Genomic DNA, 25,620 nt, shown 5'->3' with positions numbered 1-25,620 from the left:
GCTAATTTGGGGAAATCATCACTGTATTCCTGCAGTGCTCATCTATCACATGGGGATTATGCAAATTCTCCACATCCTGGGGCCAGGTTAGGGGTCAGATAACACCTGAAGGTGCCGAGGTCCTGTTGCAGGATGCTGTAGAAATGCCAAGTGTCCTGATGTGAGGTGTCAGATGAAGCCAGAGGAAATGAGCTGCTGCTGCTGCTGCTAACAGGCCAGCATGCACTCATACAAAATTCAGCAGATCAGGGACAAGGCTGTGCAGAAGGGCAGGGTGGAGCCACACAGGACAGCTGACCTGCCTTCTGAGGTATATGGCTGGCCAAGGGAGTTCACCTGGGCAAAGGAAAGGATCCCCCTTGATCCAGGAGTCAAACAGCCACAGATCTTGCTCTAAGCATCATTCACAGAATGCCAGAATGGTTTGGGTTGGAAGGGACCTTAAAGCCCATCTCATTCCATCCCCTGCCACAGACAGGGACACCTTCCACTATCCCAGGTTACTCCAAGTCCAGTCCAGCCTGGCCTTGGACACTACCAGGGAGGGGCAGCCACAGCTGCTCTGGGCAGCCTGTTCCAGGGCCTCACCACCCTTACAGGGAAGAATTTCTTCCTAAAAGCATTTTGGGATCAGCCCAGCCAGGGCCAGATTTAATCAAAGACAAATAATGATGCATCTTGGAAAGCCCTGCAGTGTTTCACCACATTGCTTTGAGTATATAAACCAAACACCACTCTTTTTCTTTAAAGCACCCACACTCCTTGGATAGATGTGGCCCAAACCTGACTCTTCTGTGATCTGCAGTCTGGATCTTTAATTCTTCCTGTGTTTAAATCAAAACTAAGCGCTAGGAAAGAAGGAGATTTCAGTGTTTTGACACCCCCCTGTCCCCAGAAAGCCTGTCTGGTTCCAGACCTCGTGGTCTTCTTTGCAGATGCCAGCAGGAAACACAAAAATAAAAGTTTCCATGGGTGTGGGGGCCAGGTAGAAGCCAAGGAGACAGAAGGGACTTCAGAGCATGCAGAAACACCCCATTTCTTGCCCTGTGCAGCTTCTGGGACATCACTTGGATGACATCGGGAGACAAAATAGAGGCACTTTGTTCTAGTTCTGTGACTCCTGGAGGTAATGCAGAAATTCCCCCTGGGAAAAATCAACAGAGGGAGGGGAAACATCTGCGTTTCTCCCTGTCCCAGGGCTTGCTGCTGTCTGAACAAGGCTACAAAGGGCTAAAGGGGCCTTTGCTCTCTTGCACTCATGGAGTGCAGGCAATGGGAAGATGGGCTATGCAGAGTTCTGAGGTTTTGATCAGTCCCTAAAACTTCTCCAAATATTTTCTCAGCGGTGATGCTGAGATCTCCCCTGACTGTGACACGTGCAGCTTCTTTGAGCTTGGAGGATGGGGAAAAGGCATTGGAGGGGATCCCAGAGGGTCTGAGGGCAACCAGCTGTCGCCCTGACCACTGATACAGCTGCATGGGCTGTTTTCCTAATAGGAACACAGACCTGTGCTAGCCTCCCACTGGAAACCTCATCCCCCTGCTATTCTTTCCTTCCCTCAGGGACTACCAGTTCCCAACACAACTCCGCACCCTTCCTCTCAGGGCTGGAGACACTTGCCTGTCCGAATGTAAACTCCCTTTGTTTCCAGACCACCCACTTCAGCCTTTTCCACTCCCTTTGGAAAAGGAGGAGATGGGATGTCTTAAAACCCAAATCTGTCTCCATCCCACATGAATGTGGTGTTCTCATTTCCATCAGTGTCATCTATTTACACAAGAAATGCTCGGGGAGGAAATTGAGGTTACTGAGAGGAAAAAAGTGCCTCACATCAGCCCTGAATCCCTGCGGGATGCACTGCCTGTGCCCTACCCCAGACCTTGCCCCATATTTCAAGTAGGACAGACTGCAATTAAAGCCCCCAGCAACCAGAAAGTGCCACTGAGCCTTTCCTGCCAGCCTGAGGTGGGAAGGGGCTGTGCTGCAATGTTAATTTGTTCATTCAAGGTCACTCTGGAATGGCTGAGCAGGGAGCTGGGCTGGGTGTCTGAGGTCTTTCCCCTGAACCATCCTCACTCCACCTCCGAGCTGGTGCTGGTGGTGTATGAGACACAGGCTCAGAGCCCTGCAGTCTCCATTAATGCCTCTGACAATATTCCCACCAATAAATCAATAAATCACTTCTACTGAGCAACAGCCACCATTCCAGGGCTGTCAGCAGTCAGGTGCAGAGGCAAAACACTGCCGTGTTTTCAGCCACAGGTGCAGAGCTACAAGGTATGAAGTACTCGTGTGTCCTGCCAGGCTGATGGTGCAGCCTAAAGAGTGTTAGAATAAGTGTTAAAAAGCTTTAGAAATCGGCTTGAATCAGCTTCTACCCACCCTTGCCAGGCTCCAAACAAGAGCAGCAGCATCTTTCCACGATCCTTATCTCTGGAATATCTCTGGGTGCTCAGTATGCTCCCCAAGCCGTGGGCAGGATTGTGCTCAGCCCTGTGCACCAAGAGGAGCTCGATTTAAAAGCTCTTGGCTGGCCAAGGAGGAAGGTGAAATCCCCAAGGCAAATCTCAAGGAAAGGCAATGCTTGTTCTGGAGAGACACCTGCTGGCAATGCCCATGGAGCCCAAGCTGGAAAGCTCAGAGACCACGAGAAAGACTCGGAGTTGTAATTCTCAGATCCAAAGAAAAACAACCAATGCTTGTTTTCTTGTTTCTTACAGAACAAAGGAAAAAATACTCCAACTCCAACATCATCATGCACGAGACTTCCCAGTACCACGTCCAGGTGAGCACACACATGCAATGGAGTGCTAAGGGGCTGAGAGGCCAAGGTCAGTGACAGGTGCCAGTAGTGCAGTGTGTTCTGTGTGTGCTGGACCTTCAGGAGGCCAAGGCGGAGTTGGGAACCTCCCTACCAGTAAAGTCCCAAGTCACTGAGTAAAGGAGAATGGGGGAAAAAAGATTTAAATAAACAAGGGGAACTCTGTACAAGGAAAGAGGAAATGGAGAAGCTCTTGTCCTCTCCCTCCTCTGTGTCTGAAGGAGACCAGGAAATGTTGTCCCTCCTCTCACCCTGTGTTTCAAACCCTTCTGATCAGTACAGACAGGTTAAAAGCAGAGCTCCCATGGTGGTCACCAGAACTCAGCTTTCCAAACAACAGAGACCACATGGACTATCAGCTTTCAGCTCTCCCCAGCTACTGTGTCCTCTCTGGTAACACAAACCCCTTCACACAAGACAGGCAATAAGCCAAATCCATCTCCCACTGCCACAGACACCCACCCCAAAAAGAGGAGCCAGCCTGGCCATCCCGGCCATCCCGAGCTCAGCGATTCCTGTAGCGCAACTCGCTGGTGCAGAACTCCATGGAGGAGGCGGGGCCATTCATCACCGAAAACTGAGGGAGGCAAGACAGGAAAACACTTCCTGAGGTTCATATTTAGGAGATGGGGCCCCTTAAAAGTCTAAATTCAGACTTGTAAAATGCCTGTTTGGAAAGAGGTCCTGGTTTCCATCAGAGAAACCAACTCAGTGGCTCAGAAGTCACTCATGGATGCAGAGAAGGGACTTTAAATGGTGACATGTAAATGAATTCTTCATTAGTTATGCCATAAGCCGCCTGTTTGTGAGTCTCTCCCCTGAACTTTGACCAAGGCAAACAGGACTGTGGTGGCAGGCAGTGAGATAGAATGCAGTTTCCTCGTGGGAAGCATTTTACACCCTTTGAAGTAATCTGATCAAAGTTTAATAGTGGATGGACTCATTGCCCTTTCTAGTAAAAGCTGCTGTATTTGAATATCCATGTGGGTGAAAAGGGGTTTTAAGGGATAAAACAAAGACAGCAGCAAGCTTCTCCCTCTCAATCCACCCATATCTATGGAAAATGGAAAGCAGAAAAATATTTTAATGACTGAGTCAGACAAGTAGCTTCCCCTCCATGAAAACTAACTGAACAATAAACAGCAAAGGAATTTATGAAGCTTGTAAAGGTGGTGGATAAAATAATAGCAGAGATAAAAATGCCTGTCATTTTGAGTAAACCTATTCTCCTCACTGCTCTGAAAGCAGAGGGCTCGTCACCTCTGCACAGATAAGACTGACTTGGCAAATACCTTCCCATGCACTATTTTACAATTACAGTAACATACACCCAGCATGTTTTTCATTCGTGATTGCATTGCTAATCTCAGCTTTCGGCTCACACACCTGCCTGGAGTTTTATTTAGATAGTGCCTCACCCCATACCTTTGCTTGACGAACACAGGAATGGGCCTTGCACTCTGAAGTGTTTGCCCTCTTCTCTGCTCCTTCCTCCCGTCTTTGGGAATCATCTAAGAGCAAATGGGACACCACAAACCCTATCCACCCCTAATGCCCAAGAGCACGTTTCAAGACTTTCTGCCAGTGAGGTGCACCAGTGCTTTAAATCTGAGGCTTTCCCTGCATCCACCTTGTGTGGAGCCAACTGCAACAACAGTTCTTGCCTGTGCTTCCTCACAACTGTCCAAGACTGTGTGCTCTGAGTGCACACATCCCTCTCGGGTCCACCTGGTCTGTGTCAGATCCCGAGATCCACAGCTTCTCCAAGGTTCCAGTTCCCACGGCAGGACATGCTGGAGCAGCATCAGCTTTTGCTGCCTCCTAATCTGCTTCCCACTTAGCATTTACCTGGGCTTTTACAGGGAGAAAGGAATTCTTTCTCAGCAACTCTCTCATCCTCCTCCATGGCCCACTGACGCACATGTCAACTGTGGACACAACCTACTGGGTTACTGAATCAGCTCATGAGTACATCAGCACCACAAAGAAGTTACCTGATCCCTTACTTCTCCTAGGAGAAGACAGGAAGATATGGTATCAAAGGCAGAAAAGCCAGGCAAAACTCATCCCCTTACAACAAATTTCCTATCAATTTAGGACTTGCTTTAAAACACCCCCCGTTTTTCCAGCTCTTGCTTTGAAACCAGACTACAGGATGTCTGCATCAGAGAGAAGCAGGCATTCCACTGCTGCCCTCCCCACAAACTCTGAATGCCCAGCAGGACAATTTGGGGTGGCCACACTGCTGTCCCTGGTCCCCCAGGGCAGCTCTACCTGCAGCACCTGGGTGTCCCTGCTCCAAGGCTTAATCTGCTCCTGGTTCTCCAGCTTAGCCACCACTGCTGAAGCGCCTGTTCTGTACCCTACTGAGCAAGGAAACCAGGATGAGAGGGTCATGCTTCAATATTCCAGGGACAAGAGAAAAAGCTGGGATCTGGCCCAATAAGCCTCCAAGGGCTGCAGGCCCTTGGACTGCACAGATGCCTTGGTCAGGCCTGAAACTTATCCATCCAAAAACCTCCTGCCTTTCTCTCCTGGAAAAGTTGGTAAAGACAGGGAAAAGCTTCAGCTGCTTTTTGCCAGTCAGGCACGTTCCCCTTCCCATCTCACCGGGAACACAGCTGGGCAACAAAAGGAACAAGATGAAAGAGGACCACCTCCTTTTCCCTCCTGATTTTTTTCCTTCCCTGTTGTCACCTGAACATGTGGCCTGGCTGTGCTGCCACTGGCACAGGGATAACAGCTGGGCAAACAGCCTGGCTGCTCTGAGTCGCAGCTCTTCTTGCTTTGCAGTCCCCTCTGCTGGCAGACACAACAGGTTCTTCCATCTGCAGGGAGCAGCACTTACTCACCTGAATTTTTGGAGTGGCCTTCACCCACTGCTGGCGAGCATACATTTGGATGCGACACACCTCTCCTTTCCACAGCTGCCTCCCTGCCCAGCATTCCCTTCCCATGGAGGCCCACCCAGGAGCAGACCAAAGCTGCAAGTGCTGCCCCATTACACAAACTCTGGTCATGCAGGTGCCAAGTGCAAGGCCTGAATCACCACATGCTTCAGTATGTAGCTGGAGCAGGGATGGGAAAGCAGCTTGGACGGTTACGCTGTAGCTGAGCTGCTCCTGGCCCAAGTGCACACATGGGACAGCAAAGGAGGGGAGAACAGCACGGAAGCCTGGCTGACGGGAGAAGAGCATGGGCTGGGTTTATAGGACAGGTGGAGGGAGGTACAAAAACCAGGATAACCAAGCAAAGCCACAGGGCAGGACAGAGGCAAGCAGCAAAAAATCCTTTCTTACAGTCAGCAACACCCATTTTCACTACCGTGAGGACTGAGCTGGGTATTTTTGGGGGGAAGGTAACCCCAGCCCTAAGGGGGGCTTAAAGGGCTGATGTAGAGTGAGCTGCCAGGTTTGGAGCTCCAGCAGGCTTTGCAGCATAGAAGCTCTCCAGAGTTGCTGTTCCCAAAGGATGGGACCCCACACATTACATGGATCCCACTTGGCACAGAGCACCAACACTTGCCCATGGCTTCTGTGAGCACTTTGCCTGGCACAAATCCCACACAAGCAGCTTTGCTACACAAGACAAGCAAAACACAAGTGCTTTTATAGCTTGGCAAGCAAAGTGTAACTTTCACAGTCTGACTTCCAAGCCAGGTTCAGAGGGGCCCAGGGAGTAACTCGTGTGTGTGAGGCATTTGCCCTGCTGGACGGGGATCAGAGCTGCTGGAATTGATGACAGTAATATGCAGATGGTGAAACTGGTTATGAGAACCCATTATGAAACCCAAATCTTTCACTGCCATGGCCAGGCTGGTACCAACAACCAGAATTGTTTTGTGCAGCACCTCCTTCACGCCTGAGATCTGAGGAACTACAAACAGTAATGGTAGCCTCTAGAGATGCTTTCACCACTGATTTACACACCCCAACAAACATTTTCCACCTTTTTTTATCTCCTCTCTCTCCCCAACTTCAGCACTTGGCCACCTTCATCATGGACAAGAGCGAGTCCATCACGACAGTGGATGACGCAATCCGGAAACTCATCCTGCTCAACTCCAAAGAGAAGATCTGGACACAAGAGATGCTGCTGCAAGTGAATGACAAGTCCATCCGGCTGCTGGACTGTGAGACACAGGTACCAAAGCCCTGTGGGACTGACCCCAGACTGAAGTGTGGGGTGCAGTGAGTACCCTTCCCATTCTGCCTGGGAGAGGGCAAGCTCTAAGGAACACAAACAAGGGTGAATCACTACCAAAGTACTCTCCTGGATTAGAGTCAGCCCTGCAGTATGGGAGCAGGATGTTTTTAGCAATGACAAACTAAGGAATATGAGCCCATGGATCCCAGGAGTTCCTGCACAGGACCATTCCCCCTCAGTCTAATAGTTCCCCACTGCCTGACACCTTCCCCCTTCTCTTGCAGGAGGAGCTGGAGGACTTCCCCCTGCCGACAGTACAGCACTGTCAGACAGTGCTCAATCAGATGCGCTACTCCTCCATCCTCCTGCTCGTGTGTCAGGATTCCGAGCAGCACAAACCTGACATCCACTTCTTCAACTGTGACGAGGTGGAGGTGAGCAAAGCCTTCCTGCTTGGTGTGAAACAGAATAAAACATATTTCTTGCTGTCTGCCCTTTCCCCCTTCCTCCAATCCTTCCTAAAGCCAAACCCTTAAAAACATTCCTGTTTTATCCTTGAGGCTGAGATGGTTCATGAGGACATAGAAAGTGCCCTGGCAGACCACAAGCACGGGAAGAAGATACGGCCACAGACACTCAAGTAAGTACTGCGGGATACAGCTGGGAGTAACAACAATAAACCCCTGCTTCCAGTGGTTTAGTCACGCTCCACTCTCTTGGAAACGGGATCCACAGCCACTGATGGGGTTGGTCTGTGCCATTTTCCTTGCAGGGCAAACCAGGAAAAGATCAAGCAGAGACAATCCATCCTCCCCCCACCTCAAGGACCAGCTCCCATCCCGATCCAGCACGACATGAGAGGCTCAGCGATGAACAGGAACAGGGTGGCACCTCCTTCCCAGCATGATCCAGGTACCGGGAACACTCATGAAGTCTGTCCTGGGGACGGGAGACTAATTAATCCAGACAGCCAACCTTCCTGAAGTGATCTGTGATGAAAATAAGTGTTGTACCCACTGGGCATCTTCTGCTCTGCTCGACAAAGAAAAGCTCACAGAAACTCCTTGTAACAACACCTGTATTTGGGGGATAGAGAAATTCCCAAAGAAGCAAAAGCCCCTCATAAGCCATCACATGAAATTTGAACCAGGCACTGGTGATCTTAAAAGGTACAGACAAGACATTTGGTCAGAAAGACAAATTCCTGGCTCTGCTGACTTCACAGGAGCCAAGATTTCACCCTCTAAAATCAACTGTTTTTCATGAATTCTTGTAAAGTCGAGTGTGGAAATGCAGGTCTGAACTCATCCCTCTTATGCACTCATCTGAAGACTGATTGCAAAACCATCCTGACTTCACCCCGTTTGAGTTGGCTTAGAAAAACTTGATATTTTCCTTTGGAGAAAGAAGTAACAGAAGTAAGTTCCTAGGAACAGAAACAAGCTCTTTCTCTGACAAAAAATCAAACTGATGAACAAACTGTAAGCATTTTTCACCCCTGCCTATCATACCACCTTCTCTTAGCATTCATTTCCAATTTCAAGGAAAACATGTAATAGGATACTGTAACACATCCAAAACACTCCTTTCCTGGGATGGCATCTGAAGCCGAGCAACTGCTCTGGCTGCTGAACGGAGAACTTATTTCAGGTCCAGTTCTGCATCATAAAAGGAATATCTCTATTTCTGAGCTGGACCATGAACAAATATCTCTATTCTGATGAAAAGCAGCCACTCTTACCTCTGCCCTTCACAGAGTGCTCACACCAGCAGAGCTGGGAGTTCCCCCCGGCAGGATTTCTGGCTCTGAGTGCACAGAGCCTGGCAGGAGAGCAGATGACAGGAAAAAGCCTTGAGTGATGCCTGTTTGCCGAGGTCCCTTCTCCATGAAATGCCTTCCCGCTTTTCCTACAAAACCTGTCCCAATGGGGCATCTCATCCCCACACTCACAGGTGCTGCAGACTTGTCACGGTCCTTTGCCAAAACTGCCTCCCCAGTTCTCCCACTTGGCAGATCCTGCTCTGCCGGCCCTTTCCAAGCCCTTGCCCTGAACTGATGCCATTTTCTTTGCACGAGGGGCCACCCCAGAGATTGCTCCTGCTGGAATATCCCCCCCACACTGGGTGTGTGGCTTTTGGAAACCAGGAGGTGCCTCCGGCTTGGGTTTTTTGCAGGATGATTGGAATTTAGCACCTATTACAAACATTATTCCTAAGGTCCTCTCACAACCCAGAACAAACACCCAGGCTGGGAGTTACCATCCCATGGATCCCTGCCTTTCGTGGAGCCTATTTCCAGACTCTGACAGTAACTCTATTTTTCTCTCCCTTGGCTGCAGACTATGAACGACGAAGCTCTGGCTCTCACGACCATGAGGAATCCCGAGCCATGTTAGCACAGAAGATTGAAAAGGAAACGGTGGGTGACAAGGACACTGCACAGCCCATACGCAGGAGCAGAGGCAGGGAGCAAGGGGCTCCTCCGTGAGCAGGCATTTTTCTGGGCATTTTTCCAATTGATACCTGCTGTGCATAAAGATAAGGTGGCCAAAAGCAAATCTCCATCACCGGGTCAGTGACAATGTCCTCTGACCTGAGGCAGCTCTGCTGATTCCAGCTCTGCTCCTCCCCATCCTGTTAAAACTTGGGTTATTTTCCAGCCGCCCATCAGTAGGGATCACCTGTTACATTGGTAAGGGCAGCACACAGTCAGGCCCAGCAGCTCTGTCCTTGCAAAGGGATGCATTCAGCTCCATTTGATGCCTGGATTGCCCACTCCTGTGCATTCTCCTGGGAAATGCAGCAGGCCCTGGGATTTGGGCTCGCAGCCATGCACAGCCCGGGCTCACTTTCACCTCGGTCCTTTGGGTTTCTGTCCTCACAGCAAATCCTGAACTGCACCCTGGATGACATCGAAGTGTTTGTCGCCCGGCTCCAGAAGGCTGCAGAGGCATTCCGACAGCTCAACCAAAGGAAGAAAGGGAAGAAGAACAAGAAGAAAGGGCCAGCAGGTGCAGTGCAGCAGCCGGAACAAATGGGGAGCACGGGGGGGCATGGATGAAGGTGGGGGGGGACACCTCAGCTCCCAGCCCAGCAAGGCCAGATCGATGCCGTGGCACAGCCACGGATCCAGGCACACCAGTTTGGGAGGTGCCGCTGCTCCGTGGGGACCTCTGGTAGATCACATGGAGCTTCCGGCACACAGAGGGAGTTTGCCTTTCCCTGAACCCCTGATTTTCAGTAGTTCTGGTCTCAACACCCATTTCTGCTGTGCCTTCTGCATGGCAGGCAGATGGAACCATCCCAAAGGTGTCCAAATTAACGTACCCCTTCTCCTGGCAGAGGGAATGCTGACCCTCCGAGCAAGACCCCCCAGTGAGGCCGAGTTCATCGACTGCTTCCAGAAAACCAAACTGGCTTTTAACCTCTTGGTAAGACACGAAGGAATTTCCATCCCATGCAGGGACAGCAGGGCTTTCCCCCGTGTATCCCAGCAGTGAGTGTTTAGAGTGAATTTTGAACAGAAAACACTGCCAAGGGACAAAGGTGTGAATTCCAGGTTCTTCAGAACCCAGGACAAACATTGTGTCAGGCTTGTGCAGGTTTTCTGGGCCAAGCTGTTAAACCAAAACTTGAAGCATCAAGACCAGGATGGGACAGACCAGCCAGAGGGTTGCAACGCCTGGATCTTTTCTGATCCAGGCCTGGGAAGTCTCTGGTTGACAGTAACTGAAGTCCCCCATTGCTCCGATAGTCCTGGCTCCTCTCTTTCTCCCCTGTCAGACCCTCTGGATTAAGGAGGGGATGAAAAGGAGGAGCATAAAGATGTTCCCAGTGTTGCCAGCTCTGCTCAGTGAAACACTAGAGGCCAGGAGGGTAACGAGGCAGCAGGAATTCTGTCAGTTGTGACCAAACTTGTCCAGCGAATGCATCCGACAAGCTCCTTCCTGGGCAGTTATTAATAAGGAAAACCAAGAGACTGTAAACAACCTTAAAGCAGGATACCAAGCTCCAGCCTTTTCTTTGAGAAGCAAATATGGCTAATTTGTGCCTGCTCAGGATCAGAAGGAGCAGCTGATCTCCTGGCAAGAGCCCAGGGTGGAGCACGCAGCAGAGCTGGGACACTGTGGTGGGGTCCTGCCACGTTCCTCACCATGGGGCTGCCGAGTCCCTGGGAAGTGCCCGTTCATTGGGTCACCCTGCTGCCAGCAGTTGTTTCGCACTTCCCACTCCACATTAATGTTTCATCTCCGGCATTTCAAATGCTTTGCATTTCGGTAGGAGCGGGGAGCCTGTCTCCCATGGCAACAGTGCCAGGAGTCCAGGACAGAAGGAGCTGAATGGGAGCACAAACTGGAGAGGTTTCTCACCACAGCTCAGCTGATTGCTGTTACTGAAACCCAGTTCTTGCAGTAAATCAATCCCAGGTGTTTGCTCCTCCATTCTGCCACAGCTCACCTCAAATACCACTGGATTTGGAGCCTTTCAGTGGCCAGGGCAGCTCCGGGTGCCCCAGGCAAGACCTTGGTGGAGACTTTCCCTTGTCAGTAGTTTGCCAGGGGACCCTCAGAACACCTATCCTGTTGTTTTCATCCATGGAACTAGTGGGATTCTCAACCCTGCAAGAGGCAGTAGCACCAATAATCCAGGCCCTTCCTCACTAGGACTTTCAAAATAAGCCAAGGTCTTCTGTGTCTGTTCAAATTAGCTTTAAAGGCACTGATTTAACAGAGAGGGTATTCCCCCCCTCCTGAAATTCACTGGGAATTAGAAATGGACACAAAATAAAAATGAATGATTCCTACTCCTCCATCCCTTACTCTTCTCATCAGTCCACAACACTTGCCCCATGTGACAGAAAAGAGAAGGCACACTCAGGTTAAGGTTAAACTGTGTTTACGTTCTCTTTTCAGGCCAAACTAAGGAAGCACATCCAAAACCCCAGTGCTTCGGAGTTGGTGCATTTCCTCTTTGGGCCGCTGGAACTGGTAAATCTTATTCCCAGGTCTCACTGGGAACTCCTTTTATTTCTAGTTCACACTTACAAGTAGATAGATTGTGCAACAGGGTTGGAAAACTGCTCACACCTGGCCACAGCTTTCTCAGGAACTTCCAGAAGCGATGCCGGTTGTTCCTGGCCTCTGATCCGGTTTGAAGCTTGAAGTAAATACAGGAACCCCAGCAAATATGAATCCTTCCACCGGGTCAATAAGGCATTACTGTGAACAAAAGGGGCAGCCAGCTGGAGTCCCCACTGGGAATCTGTCTGGTCTCACCTTCAGGCAAATACGGCTCAGTATTTGCACTGAAAATGCTTGGAAGCAGAAATCCCAACTTGGAAAAGGAGCCACAAAGGAATAGCAAGATACTTTCCATTTTTTGAAGTGTCAGCTTCTGACACTTCACTCGTCTGTAACAACAGCTCATTTGTAGATCAGCTCTTCCTTTGACTCCAATCCAAAAAAATCTCATGTTCCCTTGAACTGTCCAGTCTCCTTCAAAGACTTAGGTTGATGTTTCTTGCAGTGACTGTGCTGATCCAAGGATCAGCTTTGTCTTCGATTCCTGCTCCTCTGTGTGTCCCTGGTTTGACATTTTGACCGTTTCCTGCAAGTTCTCTCCTCTTTGTGTGGTTTGTGTGTGACCCAGATCATCAACAGCTGCAGTGGCCCCGAGCTGGCCCGGTCTGTCCTCAGCCCACTGCTTTCTAAAGATGCCACCGATTTCCTGAGAGGACACCTGACACCCAAAGAGATAAACCTCTGGGATTCCCTGGGGGAGACATGGACCAGATCCAGGTAAGGACAGAGCTGCCATCTCCCCAGGCTCCCCACGCAGACGGGATGCTTGGATTCCCTGATGCTCCTGCTTCTTCTTTCAGGGGATGCCCTGAAAGACACATTCTTCGTGAATGTCACCTCATATTCCCACTTTCTGTCCTAGAGCCGAGTGGCCCCGAGACACGAACATCCCCACCTACATCCCCAAATTCCGCAACGGCTGGGAACCGCCCATAGAAATCTTCCGTGGAGCTCCCTGGGAAATAGACATTGGACACTTGCAAGAGGAGGTTAGTCCTGTGTCCCTGTCCCTTCACTCTCCCTCCCCCCTTTCCGGAGAGATGGAGCTGCAGGGGTAGTGGTGGCATGCAACAAGTAGTTGGCTCAAAACTCAGTTGGATCTGGTTGCCCCAGTTAAATACAGAAAGCAAATGAGGCTGGAAAAGGGCAGCAATAATGAGCCTCTCCCAATCCAAGGCAACAGCACCCTACAGCGTAACTGAGCTCCAGGGACACAGGCTTCCCTGGAGAACACCTTGACCAAAATCTGCCAGACCATGACTCATCTACCACTATCCCTCTCCTTTTCTCCGATCAGCTTTCCCCTTTCCTGGTAACACTGACTCCATGTCTGCCTTTCCAGCTCTCCTCAGCCAATGGATATCCTTATCGGAACTCCTCACTCAAGCGTGGCCAGACAGCTGAGCAGACACAGGTCGGGGATGCCTTCAAACAGAACATCACTCCACATGGAAATAGGTAATGGATCCGCACGCCCGGAGCTTTGGCTCCCACCTCGGAACCTCATGAACGCACACGGACACGTACAGTGACACTGGGACGTTTGGGCATCCTGGAGACAACTCCCTGCCACTGTTAATAACCACCAAGGGAAGACAAAGATCAGCTGAGGGGTTATTCCCATAAGCACTGTCTGCTGTTTAACCCCCAGCAGCTCTGCAAGGAAAGGAATCGCAGGTGTTTTCCACCGCAGGAGGCAAAAATATTGACTGACTTCATCAGTCCATCCATAGGTCTTGTTTCCCAACATCAGCCCAGCAAAGTGACCTTAAGGATCAGGTGCCAAAGATGCTGCACTGCGCTTTGGCTCTCCATGTGTGTAGAGACGCTGGAATCATGGAATCACAGAAGGGATTGGGTGGGAAGGGACCTTAAAGATTATCCCGTTCCAACCCCCTGCCATGGCCAGAGACACCTTTCACTATCCCAGGTTGCTTCAAGCTCTGTCCAGCCTGGCCTTGGACACTGCCAGGGATCCAGGGGCAGCCACAGCTTCTCTGGGCAACCTGTGCCAGGGCCTCAGCACCTTCACAGGGAAGGATTTCTTCCCAATATCCCATCTAAACCCACCCTCTGGCAGCGGGAAGCCATTCCTCCTTGTCCTTTCACTCCAGGCTCTTCAAGTCCCTCTCCAGCTCTCTTGGGGCACCTTTAGGCACTGGAAAGGGCTCTAAGGGCTCTCCAGAGCCTCCTCTTCTCCAGGCTGAACATTCCCAGCCCTCCCAGCCCATCTGTGTAATGCTCTAGCTCTTGGAGCACTTCCTGGCCCTTCCTGGCCTCCTCTGGACTCCCTGGAGGATCTCTCCATCCATCCCAAAGTCACCCCAGCTTGCACAGACAGAAGCTGCCTACAGGAGGAATCTGCCTACAGGAGGAATCTGCCCTAAGGGAAGGGCACACACAAACCTCACCCTGTTGGAAACACAGGGCCGGGGAAGAGCAGCCTGACCTCCCAGCTCTGCTGGAAAACATTTTAACTGAGGAAGGAGCTTTGTTTCACTGGAGACAGCAGCTCCCCCTTGGCTTTAGACAAAACCAAAGGCAAACCCACTGTTTAGGGGCTGAATAGAACAGTGTATTTCAGTCCTGCCCACCTCTCCCCCAGGGAACCGACAGGGCGCTGGGTTCAGACAACTCTTCTTAATGAGACAGAATTCTAGAAAATGGGGGAAAACCCGTCCCCTTTCTTCAGAAGTCTTGGGAAGGTCACTTCCAAAGCCAGAACAAACAAGGCCACCCCTTTGCCTTCGGTTTTTCCCCAAGGGAAAGATGGCTCTTCCACCTTCTAACAGCCCTGACACTCATTTCCCATCACCGGTTACTCCGTGGTACAAAACCTTCATCAAAGTACTTTTAGTTCAGAGTTTAGAAGCCCCATCTGCTTCCTTGTTTACATGAGCTCACACCTTGGAAACTGTCACACCTCGGAGCGCAACCAAACTCTTCTCAAACTCCACGCGAATCCTCTGCCGTGATTTGACACATCACTTTACAGGGATTTGACTCAAAGTTTTCAGCTGACCATCCACTTTGCTGATGCCAGTTCGAGTCTGGGAAAAAACCCTCAAGCCAGACTGTTTTTCCATGCTTTTCTGTTCTAATCTAAAGGATTTATAAGCTTTACTACAAGAGTTCAAATCCACAGGCAAGTACCTTAAATCAAATTATATCAGCAAAATAACTCTTTTTCTCATTCACCCCATCACTGATTCTGGTAGGAACATCAGGTGGTAGAGATGCAATGTGGAGCAGGGAAAGAATTAGGATCATTTCTCTTCTCCAATTCTGATTTTCTTGGCCTTGTTGGATGGGCCTCCACTAAAACTCCAGTTTTTCTCTTCTGCAGGAATTTCGAGGCCCAGGGGGTGGCTGTGCCCAAGAGATTTGCCAAAATCCGCTACGATTTCACCGCGCGAAACGCCAGTGAGCTCTCGGTGCTGAAGGATGAAATCCTGGAGGTACGTGACCGCTCCTGGAAAAGGTGTGTCCCCCAGGGGCAGGAGAGAGCTCGGGATAGCAACAAGCACCAACTCCATTTTCCCTGGTGGTATCTCAGCAGTGACACAAAGCTTTGCTCAAACCCAAAGCTGGAGCAGGCTGCCTGTGCTGTGTCGTGTCATTTCCTCAGCTCAAAGACATCGGTCCCATTTTAACCACAGTGAGGAGGGAGGACAACAACTCGCTCTAGAGCCCTGCTCATCCCCCGCTGGGTCGGTTCCTTATCACCACTTCCTCCTCCACGAGGATTTGTTTTCTCTGAAAAGCACCTTTCTCATAACCTTTCTCTTACTGCAGCACTGTTGGCAGCTGGACAAGGTGGGACATGACTTGGGCTGACACTGATCTGTGACCTGAGGAAAAGGTTTCTCTGCAAAATGTGGCTTTTTATTTATTTAATTATTTATTTTAATGCAAAAAGACATTAGAAACTCAGTCATTAGGAAAAAAAGGTCTGGAGAAACAGGGACATTATGTAGGAACTATGAGTTCTTCAGCACGCAGAGGTGCTCTCCTGTTCATCCTTACGATAAATTCTGATGCTTTCCAGGAAAAGTTTCAGTCCTGGATTGCATCTGAGAGCAACAGATCTAATTAGAGCTCCTGGCCTCAGTGATGTCCTTCTGGCAACTTCACCTTTTGGATGGTTCGGCCCCGCTATATCCTGGTTGTTTATGCCTGAAATCCCATTTTCCCACAGCAGATTTATTTTTGTCCCTCTCTCAGGTGTTGGAAGATAATAAGCAGTGGTGGAAGTTGCTCAACCGGAGTGGGCAGGCCGGTTATGTTCCGTACAATATCCTGGATGTGGTGAAACTGGAAGAGCTCGAACAGGTCTGTAGTCAGGTAATACCTGACTGGTATCAGCTGCAGGGCACAATCTGCCTCTGGGAATAATGTTGTCATTAGACCTCCCTGATTTCTTAGGATACTATGCACAAATCAGGACAGACCCTCAGAAGTAGACAAAGCCAGGAGATTCCTGAGTCTCCTATGATAAAATTCACATTTTGCCACGATCGTCTTCCCAAATAAGGCCTATCCTTCCTATTTGTGCACCAGCCTCCTGCTTTCCATATTTTTCCACATCAAGATTTTTCTTGGGGGTTAAATTAAAGATGGACACTTCCCTCAGCCAGTTCAGTTCAGCACCAGGAACACGTTACTGGAGTGGAGGCAGATGGAAACACCATCTAAGTGAGAATTAACTGAATACTGCAACTTGCACTGCAGAAATGTGGAGCTGGAGTGTTCTAAACACCCTAGGGAAGCATGGAATTGCTTCCCCATTTTGGTATTGCAGCGTTTGGGCAAAGCCTAAGGGGGCCCAGCAGGCTTCTGGATAAATCCCTGCTAGTTTAATCAAAATGTCAAAAAACTTTCCAGTCCGCTCCAGGCCCTTGGCAGTGGTCCCGCTTCACATCCCAGCTACGGAGCAGTGAGGCTCTGCCTTCCAATGAGATCGAACACGTTTGGCACAACTAGGAATTCCCTTGCGCAAACTTCAGACTTTGCTTTGGGTTCTTCATTCCCAGAAATTAACTTCTTCCATGCAGCTCCACCTGAGGTCTCCCCAGCCCCACATCAGCACAAGGAGAACACGGCAGTTTGTCCCTCCGTGGGTGTGAGGCAGAAAGCTTAAGAAAATTAAAAACGACCAAAAAAAATTCTTACTTTTTTTCCCCTTTCTAACCAGTCTAACCAGAGGTACAAAGGAGACCTGAGCCCCAGGGGCCATGGCCCATCCAGCCCAACCCACAAGCTGCCTGCCAGCTACGCCGGGGATAAGTGGGGCAGTGAGATGTTGTCGCGCCACTCTGCACAGGACGCCAAAGAACGTACGTGTGTGTCCCACTCTGGGCTCCCCTGGGTTTGGGCGCTCGGGGGACCAGACCTGCCCAAGGGGCTCCCCTGCACCTTTTACTGATCACAGCAATGGAGCAGCACTGTGTCTGGAGGCCATTCCAGGCAGGACAAGAGCCAAGAGAGCAGCCCTGGGGCTTGTGACACCGCCGGGGCTCTCGGGCGGCCCGGGCCGAGCAGGGCAATAAGTGATCACCCCATGCCTCCTTCCTCCAGTTCTAACTTCCTCCTCCCAAGGAGAGAGTTTCCTTTCTCTTCCAAAATGTTTAAGTGTGTCTAAGGAACAGCTCAGGTCAATCCCTTTCTCTCACTTCCTTTTGCTCATCTCCCGGCACACACACAGTGCCCGCCTGGCCACTTCCTTCATGTGGTTCCACAGAATTCCCGGCCAAACAGGAGATCCGCATCACTCCCTCACCCTGCACGTGCTGTGGGGCTCACAGAGCAGGAGAGAGATCAGGGGCCCTGCTCACCTCACCCCTTATCCCACCCTGTCCACTCCTGGAAGCAGGAGCCCTTCTGGGGCGACAGGAAGCCCCACAATACGAGGACACAAATCTGTTCGTATCACTGAGTTATTCTCCACAGTCTTCAGGAGTTTCATGGGGAAAGCGATACTGGATGAAGAGTCACTGGAGTTTTCACAGAAGCACAGGATGCCCTGGGCTGGAAGGGACCTTCAAGCTCATCCCATCATGAGTGTGTTGCTCATTCCCAGTTTGTGCTTCCTGCCGCTTCTGTTCTGTTGCGGAGCAAAACCTGGAGCTCTGCGATCAGCAAATTAGTGACTAGAAGCAGCAGAGAGGACTGAAAAGGTCTCAATTCCAAACCTCCAATTGTAGATTCTCACAGAACTGTGCTTCCACATCAGGCACCAGCCAAGGGGTGATGGGAGCAAAATAAATGGCAACACAGGGGCACAGGAAAATGGGAATCACTTTTCTGGGCTGAATTTAAATAAGAATGTTGAGCCACATCCCCATTTGCCTTACAGTTTCCCCACAAACATTTAATGGCATTTTTGACTGAAGACTTGCTTTCATTCCCTACTTGTTTCTACAGAACTTATTCACCAAATGGATGAGCTGAACGACGAGCTGCTAAAGAAGATCACAAACAATAAAATTCAGCCTCCCCACAGGAATTTCAAAGTGGAAAAGCCTCAGCAAGTTTTCGTGCCCCTCACCTTTGAATCCAGCACTGAAGAAGTCAAAGCCTGGCTGGAGGCCAAGTCATTCAGCAAAGAGTAAGATTTGCCCTATTGCCACGTGCAATGCTCGTCCTTCCCTGGAGAAGGAGCGGGGGAGGCCACCGGCACCATCTCACCTGGGACAAGCCACTTGGATTTACTTACAGAGCCTGTGTTGCAAATTAGATTTCAACCCTGTTCAATCCAGGCTCTATAACCAGAATGTTCAGAGCCCAAAGTCACTCCCTTTCTCTGGTATAAATATTTTCTTGGGGATAAATAGTTAACTAACTAAATCCAAGGCCTGAAATGCTACTGGAATTGCAGCTGCCACCTTGGAACAGCCCCAGGGCCCCGTGATATGGTCCCACTGCAGCTCCTGGCCTCCCATCTCCAACTCCTCACCTCTGGCACGAGGCCACGTGCAGCACAATCGTCACCTCCCTACTTTGTGTCTCCCCAGGACCGTGGAACACCTGGGCATCCTCACCGGAGCTCAGCTCTTCTCCCTCAACAGAGAGGAGCTGAAGAAGGTGTGCGGTGATGAGGGAAACAGAGTCTACAGCAAGATCACAGTGGAGAAAAACCAGCTGGAGGTAAGCATTTTTCTGGATAATTCCTGCTGGAATGGGGGCTGTACCAGCAGCGTCAGATAGCTCATTAAACAGGCATTTTAAAAAATACAATTGTGGGGAAAAAAAATGCAACCAAACCTACACCAGCAATAAAACACACGTAAAAATTCCGAAGTGTCTTTTGAGCAAATCTGTAAGACCCCCCTGTTTCCACTAATTAATCTGCTTTTTATTGATATAACTTATCTCTTTGAAACTAGCTCTACTTCTACAGCATTAATTAAATACTGTCACTTAACTGCAGCTTGAAGTTCAAATCCAAACTGCCTGTTTTGTTTCCATTCCAGAAAAGCAGAGGGGAGTCGGAGCTCCAAGAAATCATGAAGCGCCGCCAGGAAAGGATTGATTCTGCAAATTAAAGTCTCTCTGCTTTATTTCAGCTCTTAGCCCTAAGTAGTGCAGAAAAAAAGGGAATGAAAGCAATGATTCCTGGCCCAGGCCAGATGCAGCAGAGCTCCCCTTGGGGTCCAGCTGCCATCAGAGTGACAATTCCTTGAACACTGTTGGGAAGGGTTGACAATAAGACCATGTCCCACTGGGAAAGGTGTTTTAATTTTGCATGAAGTATTTTTTTTATAACTATATATTTTATACTGAAATTTTCCGTGCATGCGATCAGAGCAGGATTCACACGGGGCTGGATGTACAAGGGCTGGCTTCAAGCAAAAAAAGACCCCCAAAGCTTTTCTCCGAGGGCTGTCCCCTGCTCCCCACTCTCCCCTGGCAGAGCAGGCGTGGCACACAGCACAAGAGAGGCCAGCCTCAAGGCTTGGAGCCTGGACCAGAGGAATAAGGCTTTAGAACCCTGCAATGGTTTGGGTTTAAGGAAAGGACATTAAAGCTCATCCCATTCCACCCCCCTGCCATGGGCAGGAATGCCTGTCACAAGCCCAAGTTGTTCCAAATCTTGTCCAACCTGGCCTCGGACACTTCCAGGAATGGTGAGTCATGACCTCTCTGGGCAACCTAACCCTTTCTATTTCCATTTCCATTTCCTCCTCAGTGCAGGTGTCCCCTGCAGCCCACGAGCACAGGGCCGGTGACAACTGCCTGTCCTTGTCCTGTCCCCCTGTGCCCCCTCGTTGGACAAGGCTAGAATGGCAACACACATTCCCGAAGTCTGGCTGCTTCCTTAAATCCATGGACCAGCTAGTGCTATCTCTGAACAGCTGAAATGAGCTTTCAGTGCCTAGAAATGAGCAGGAATGACAAACAAAGGGATTTGAATCTGGAAATAGGTGAGTTCCACCCGCCCACCGCTGCTGATGCAGAGGCTGGGGCTCGGGGCAGCTGTGCAGCCCTTCCCTGGGGCACGGATCCTGCACTGGAATGTTGCGGTGGTGTTGCCAAACCGGGCCTCAAACCAGGAGAAGATAAGCCCTGACCGTTTGCTCCCGACCCAGGCACACCCACAGCCCTTCCCAGGGTGTTGGTCACTTGTCCCCATCTTCACGTTTTCACTGCAAAAAGTCAGCTGAAATGATTCCCAAATAGCTGAAACCCCAAAGCACACTGGGAAAGGCAGGTTTAACACAAATTAAATGGCCACAAGAAAAAACCCCTCTAATTTAGCACAGGGTGTTGCTCTTTACTTCCCGTTTTCCTTCATAAAGTTATGTGCATTTGTATATAGCAATCTGTAAATAGGGGTGAGGAAAATCCCTCTCCCTAGAAGCAGAATTAAGTGATTATGCTTCCAAAATTTACTCACCATTTCAAAACTCAAGCAAGCAGCGTAGTTCCTGTCCACAGCAAGTTTGGCACATTGCATTTCTAGCTCTGTTTGACTGACAGACCAATCTGATTGCAAAGCAGTGAAGCACACAGAGCTCCAGAGCTGCCCACAGCCCAGGGACAGCTGGGTTTTCTCTCTCAGCACATGCTGAGTCTTCGTCCAAATTTGTGCCTGTCATTGCACATTTAATGGAAAAAGCTTTAAAACAGCATCTGGGGAGCTCATGTCTAAAACTGAGAACACCAGTGCACCTTAGTTTTGGCTTCATTCTTAAGCGTCTCCAATGGATAATCTGTTTTCTTCATTTGAAACAGGACACTGCTCTCACCAGCAGAATTAGGGTGCAGGCAGGGGAGGATCCTGGGTTTAGTCACAGCCCTGCTAGGATCTGAGAAGGGCACTCACCTTGTCAGGGAGGGATGAAGAGGACAATCCTCCTGAGAAGCCCTGGCTCCGGATTAGGGTGGAGATGGGAGGCAGGATGGCAAGCACGGGAGGCGAAAAAGTTTCTAAAATGAAAATAAAAATGAATGTTGAGCTAGGAAACACACCATCTTCTAGTCCTGGGGTGTAGAGGAAAGCAAATCACAGGGAATTACAGTTATCTGGGATTTTAACAGGAGTGTACATGACAGCTCTGTAAAGCCGGGAGCCACAGGAGCACTTCCTAAAACAAATAGCTCAGTAGACCTTATTGCAGAGGCCACTTTTACAAATTTCCACGCGACTGAGCTGTGCATCTGTTCTGTTTGTACTGCCTGCAGACACTGCTATAAAGTACTGTACATTGATGTAACTGAGCGAAGGAGACAATGATATAACCATGCACTGTACAAGATTTATTAAAATAGTTAAGTTATAACTCCATCTCCGTCTCTTTCACTGGGTTTTCATAATGCTTTGTCACTGAGAGTCTCAGAAACTCAGCAGAATGTCTGAAACCACACATTTCCTTTTGGGTTTGGGGACTGACATTCAACAGGAAGGATGTTACGGCCTGGATAGCTGTGTCTTAAGAATAGGGGCAAAGCATGAGAAGGCTGCACAAAAGCACATTCTTGCCTCTCTGGAAGGGGAACGACTGTGGCAGCTGTCCCAAGTGGAACCATACAGAAAGAGGGAACAGCATAACCCCATGACTAGGAGCCTGTTACACGGATTCTCCAACATTTCCAGCCAAGAGCCATCCTGTTTCCAGAAGCAAAAGTTTGTCTTCTCTTTTCCTTAACAATTAAATTACCCAGCTGAAATAACTGGTAATTCCTTCTGTAGATGTTTTGGAGAGTACAATTTCCAAGTGGGCCCACACTAACAAGATCACCTCTTTTACAGCCTAAATAAAGTTCAGGCGAACCACGAGCCCAAAACACCTGCCTTACTGGGCCGAGGGCTCTCTCAGCGCCTGGAGCTGCACTCGATAAACCATTTCGAACCTTGCCACAACGGCGGGGAAGGGAGCCCAGAGCGCTCAGCTCCTGCAGCGGGGCACCACCGACGCGGCCCCGAGCCTTCCCTCACGGCCGCCTCCCTCAGGGGCTGCCCGCCGCCACCTTGCGGCACCGGCCGCGCCCGGGCCCCGCGCGGCCACGAGGGACGGGTGGCTCAGGGGCGGGTCGGGCGCCGTACCGGCCGCGGGGAAGACTGCCGGGGGTTCTGGCGACACGGAGACTCCGGGGACAGGAGGTTCCGGGCCCGAGAGATCTCGGGGCCAGGAGACTCCCCCGATACGCTCCGTCGGGGACGATGGCGGCGTCACGGTCGCCAAGGCGAACCCCCGCCCGGCCCTCACGAACCAGCCAATCAGAATCGCTCTCCCTCCCGCTGCCCCGCCTCGGCTCCTCCCGGCCTCGTCCGTCTCCTGTCCGCGCTCCTGATTGGCCGCTGCCGCCCAGCCAGGCTGGGATTGGCGGCGGGCGGCGGGAGCGCGCGGGCCGGTGCCCTTCGGGCACGTACCGTCCCTCCTGGGCGCGCGAGTCCCCCGGAGCCGCGGACGTGTCGGTGTCCCCCGTGAAGCGGCAGAAGGTGGAGTCGGCGCTGGACCAGCTCAAGCACCACACCACGGTGGTGGCGACACCGGGGACTTCAACGGTGAGAAGCGGCATGAGGGGATCCTGTCTCCGCAGCTTCTGCTTAGCCCCCTCTCCCGCCCCTCTTCACGGAGAGTGGGCGAGCCCGGCCGAAGGGGCGCGCGCTGCGGGGACCGACCCACCCTGGGGCCGGAGGGGGGGCGAGCGGGACGGCGCTGGGTCTCCATCCCAGGGCAGACCCCGCCGTGATTTCTCCCAGTTTGCCCTCGAGTGTGCCCTGACCACTCCGTTCAGCTCTGCGTGCTGTCAAGGAGAAGTGCCAGACTGAAGCCAGGCTCTGCTGCTCTAATTAATTTTGGGTTTTCTTCCAGTGGGCTGTCTAGATCTGGGACTTGTTTGGGGTTTTTCAGACTCACGCTTGGACGGGGCTTGGAGCAGCTTGGCCCAGTGGAAGCGAGTGGAACTGGATGAGCTTCAAGACTCCTTCCAACCCAAACCATTCCAGGATTCCATGATATGCTTAAAAACTGATTTGGGGTTGGAGAGAAAGAAGGGAAATGATGCTTTTTATTTGTTTCACTTGAGCTGTACATTGATCTTTTCCCTTTTTGCATTTCCAGGATGCAGAAAGTGAGAAGGAACTTGAGGAGATGTGCTCGGTCCAAGAGAAATAATTTTGAAAAAACTCATCTCACTGGATACTGCAGCAACAGTAAAATCCCAAATGGATTTCATGATCCTGACAATTCTGAGTGCACTTCAGGGATAAGGCACAAGATCTTACAGAAAAACAGACGCAGCAGCACACATCCAGGAAAACATCTTGGAATTAATGGCATAAAATCGTGGTTTATTTTCCTGCATCTGTTTGATTTTAGGATCCCTAAAAATGTTACATTCCTAGCATCAGGGGTCAGGGGGTAATTTAGAGGTAGTTGGTGATAAATATTTTTGGTTATGTGTAGGGCAGATATTTATGCCTTACATAACTCTGTAATATAAATATGTATTATATATTAGGGCATATAGCTATCTATTTATATATAACCTATTTTTTATGTGTGCCCAGATATAGTTTATATCAGACACTGTGCCTGTCTGAAGGCCTTGCTACTGAGCTCCTAACTCATTCCTGAGGAAAACATCAGGCAAAAGCTGTTAGGTTTAACTGGTTCCTCTTTTCCTTAATAATTATTTTACTCAGTTGGAATAACTGAGAACAGCTGTTAGAGATGTGCAGTTCCCAGTGGGACCAAGGCACTTTTTTGCACAACGCAGAGTGGCATTTAAGGTAGTCAGTAGTCAGAGAAGTGAGGATTAGGATTTTGAATGCTCTTGGGCAACAAGGCTGGCCAGAGATCCCTCCTAACTCACTGTGGGACAGCAAAAACCCCACAGCCAAGGGTAACCAGGGATTGTGGGGATGGAGAATTTAATGGCATCAGGGGGCAGCAGTGCCAGTTCAACTGATAAAAAAGTAAATCCACGCCTGCTCTAGAGGAGTATTGTTCCTGGACGTGTATAAATACAGGGACACCTCTTTACTCTCAACTGAGGGAGGTTTGTGGTTGTGGTGCCAGTTTACCCTTGAGAGTTCCAGGCTTTATTTCAGCTCCCCTGGCCCGGCCTGATGTGCGGCAGTGGTGCGAGGGCCGGAGCCGTTCGCTGGCTCTGGGAACGCAGATGCCATCATGGCCCAGTGGGGGGGGGGAGCTTAGGCTGTGGTGGCAACCTAGGAAAGGGATCAGATGGCTCCTGGAACTGCCCAGAGTGCAGGAAGGGAGGGGGAACTGAACTGCTCCCACAGACCCCTGCTGGGCTATGGTTCTGGGCCAGGCCCATCAGAAAAGTGGCAGCATCAGTGGCACCTCAGTTGTTACTGTCCTTGGAGCTCTCAGGATCAGGATGAAATCATGTTCATGCACTACTGGGAAAGCAGGGAGCAGGATCAGTGCTCTAACTCTCTACACTCTCTCTCCAGGAGTGCCTTGGGTCATGGCAATTTCATGTGTGGAATAGTTTCCTGTGTCTGCCTGGGCAGCTGCAGTTATTGCACAGGCATTCAGGGCTGACAGTTCCCTGCAGGGAGAGCTCAGCACATGTGCCCAGAGGCAATCCCAGCATCTGCAAGAAAGAAAGAAGCAGCAAAAGGTGATTGCTTCTCTTTCAAAGTTATTTCAAGTGCTCACACCCAAACCCACCTTTGCTCTTGATTCTGGCCAGGTGCATGGTGAGTGCTGGGCACAGGTCATGTCATCCATGCTGGTGTGAGTGATGCTTTCTGGGGGAAAGCAGCTGATCTCCAAAGTTCCCTTCCTGCCCTGTGCCTGATCTGCACAGGAGAAAACCTCTTCCAGGAAGGGATTGTGCTTCCTCTAATGCCATTTGCCCAGTCTGTTCCATGGGGATATTGCCAGCCTGGGGCAGCAGAGGCACACGCAGCTCTCAGCACTCTCTGCTCCAAGCACAGCTCTGGGCTCCTTTGCACACTGCCTCTGCCATGGGGGTTTTCTCCAGGAGAAGCCAAGGAATTGCTCATGGAAGGGTGCAGATTAAGTTATCCCAAAGGGAAGCAAAGAATAAATATCTCATTTTTCCATCAAAATGCTCATGCTCTTTCCTAC

General features: G+C 50.4%; 1 protein-coding gene across 1 annotated transcript in view; it reads left to right on the top strand.

The window, feature by feature from the left end:
• The window catches only part of EPS8L2 (EPS8 signaling adaptor L2), a 47,003-nt gene extending 27,170 nt beyond the window's left edge, over window positions 1–19,833 (top strand). Inside the window, exons 4-21 of the mRNA XM_082284530.1 lie at window positions 2,722–2,786; window positions 6,804–6,965; window positions 7,253–7,402; window positions 7,529–7,608; window positions 7,741–7,880; window positions 9,308–9,387; window positions 9,853–9,979; window positions 10,311–10,399; window positions 11,882–11,956; window positions 12,618–12,766; window positions 12,912–13,038; window positions 13,392–13,507; window positions 15,396–15,507; window positions 16,274–16,381; window positions 17,244–17,385; window positions 18,473–18,656; window positions 19,063–19,195; window positions 19,522–19,833. Of these exons, the coding sequence (XP_082140656.1) occupies window positions 2,722–2,786; window positions 6,804–6,965; window positions 7,253–7,402; window positions 7,529–7,608; window positions 7,741–7,880; window positions 9,308–9,387; window positions 9,853–9,979; window positions 10,311–10,399; window positions 11,882–11,956; window positions 12,618–12,766; window positions 12,912–13,038; window positions 13,392–13,507; window positions 15,396–15,507; window positions 16,274–16,381; window positions 17,244–17,385; window positions 18,473–18,656; window positions 19,063–19,195; window positions 19,522–19,593 (2,111 nt within the window). The 3' untranslated portion in view covers window positions 19,594–19,833. The remainder of the gene's footprint in view (window positions 1–2,721; window positions 2,787–6,803; window positions 6,966–7,252; window positions 7,403–7,528; window positions 7,609–7,740; window positions 7,881–9,307; window positions 9,388–9,852; window positions 9,980–10,310; window positions 10,400–11,881; window positions 11,957–12,617; window positions 12,767–12,911; window positions 13,039–13,391; window positions 13,508–15,395; window positions 15,508–16,273; window positions 16,382–17,243; window positions 17,386–18,472; window positions 18,657–19,062; window positions 19,196–19,521) is intronic.
• The last annotated feature ends 5,787 nt before the right edge of the window (window positions 19,834–25,620 follow it).

This window comes from Coloeus monedula (assembly GCF_965178545.1).
Source record: "Coloeus monedula genome assembly, chromosome: 6".
Classification (NCBI taxonomy): Eukaryota; Metazoa; Chordata; class Aves; order Passeriformes; family Corvidae; genus Coloeus; species Coloeus monedula.
This window is presented reverse-complemented; position numbering and strand designations above follow the sequence as displayed.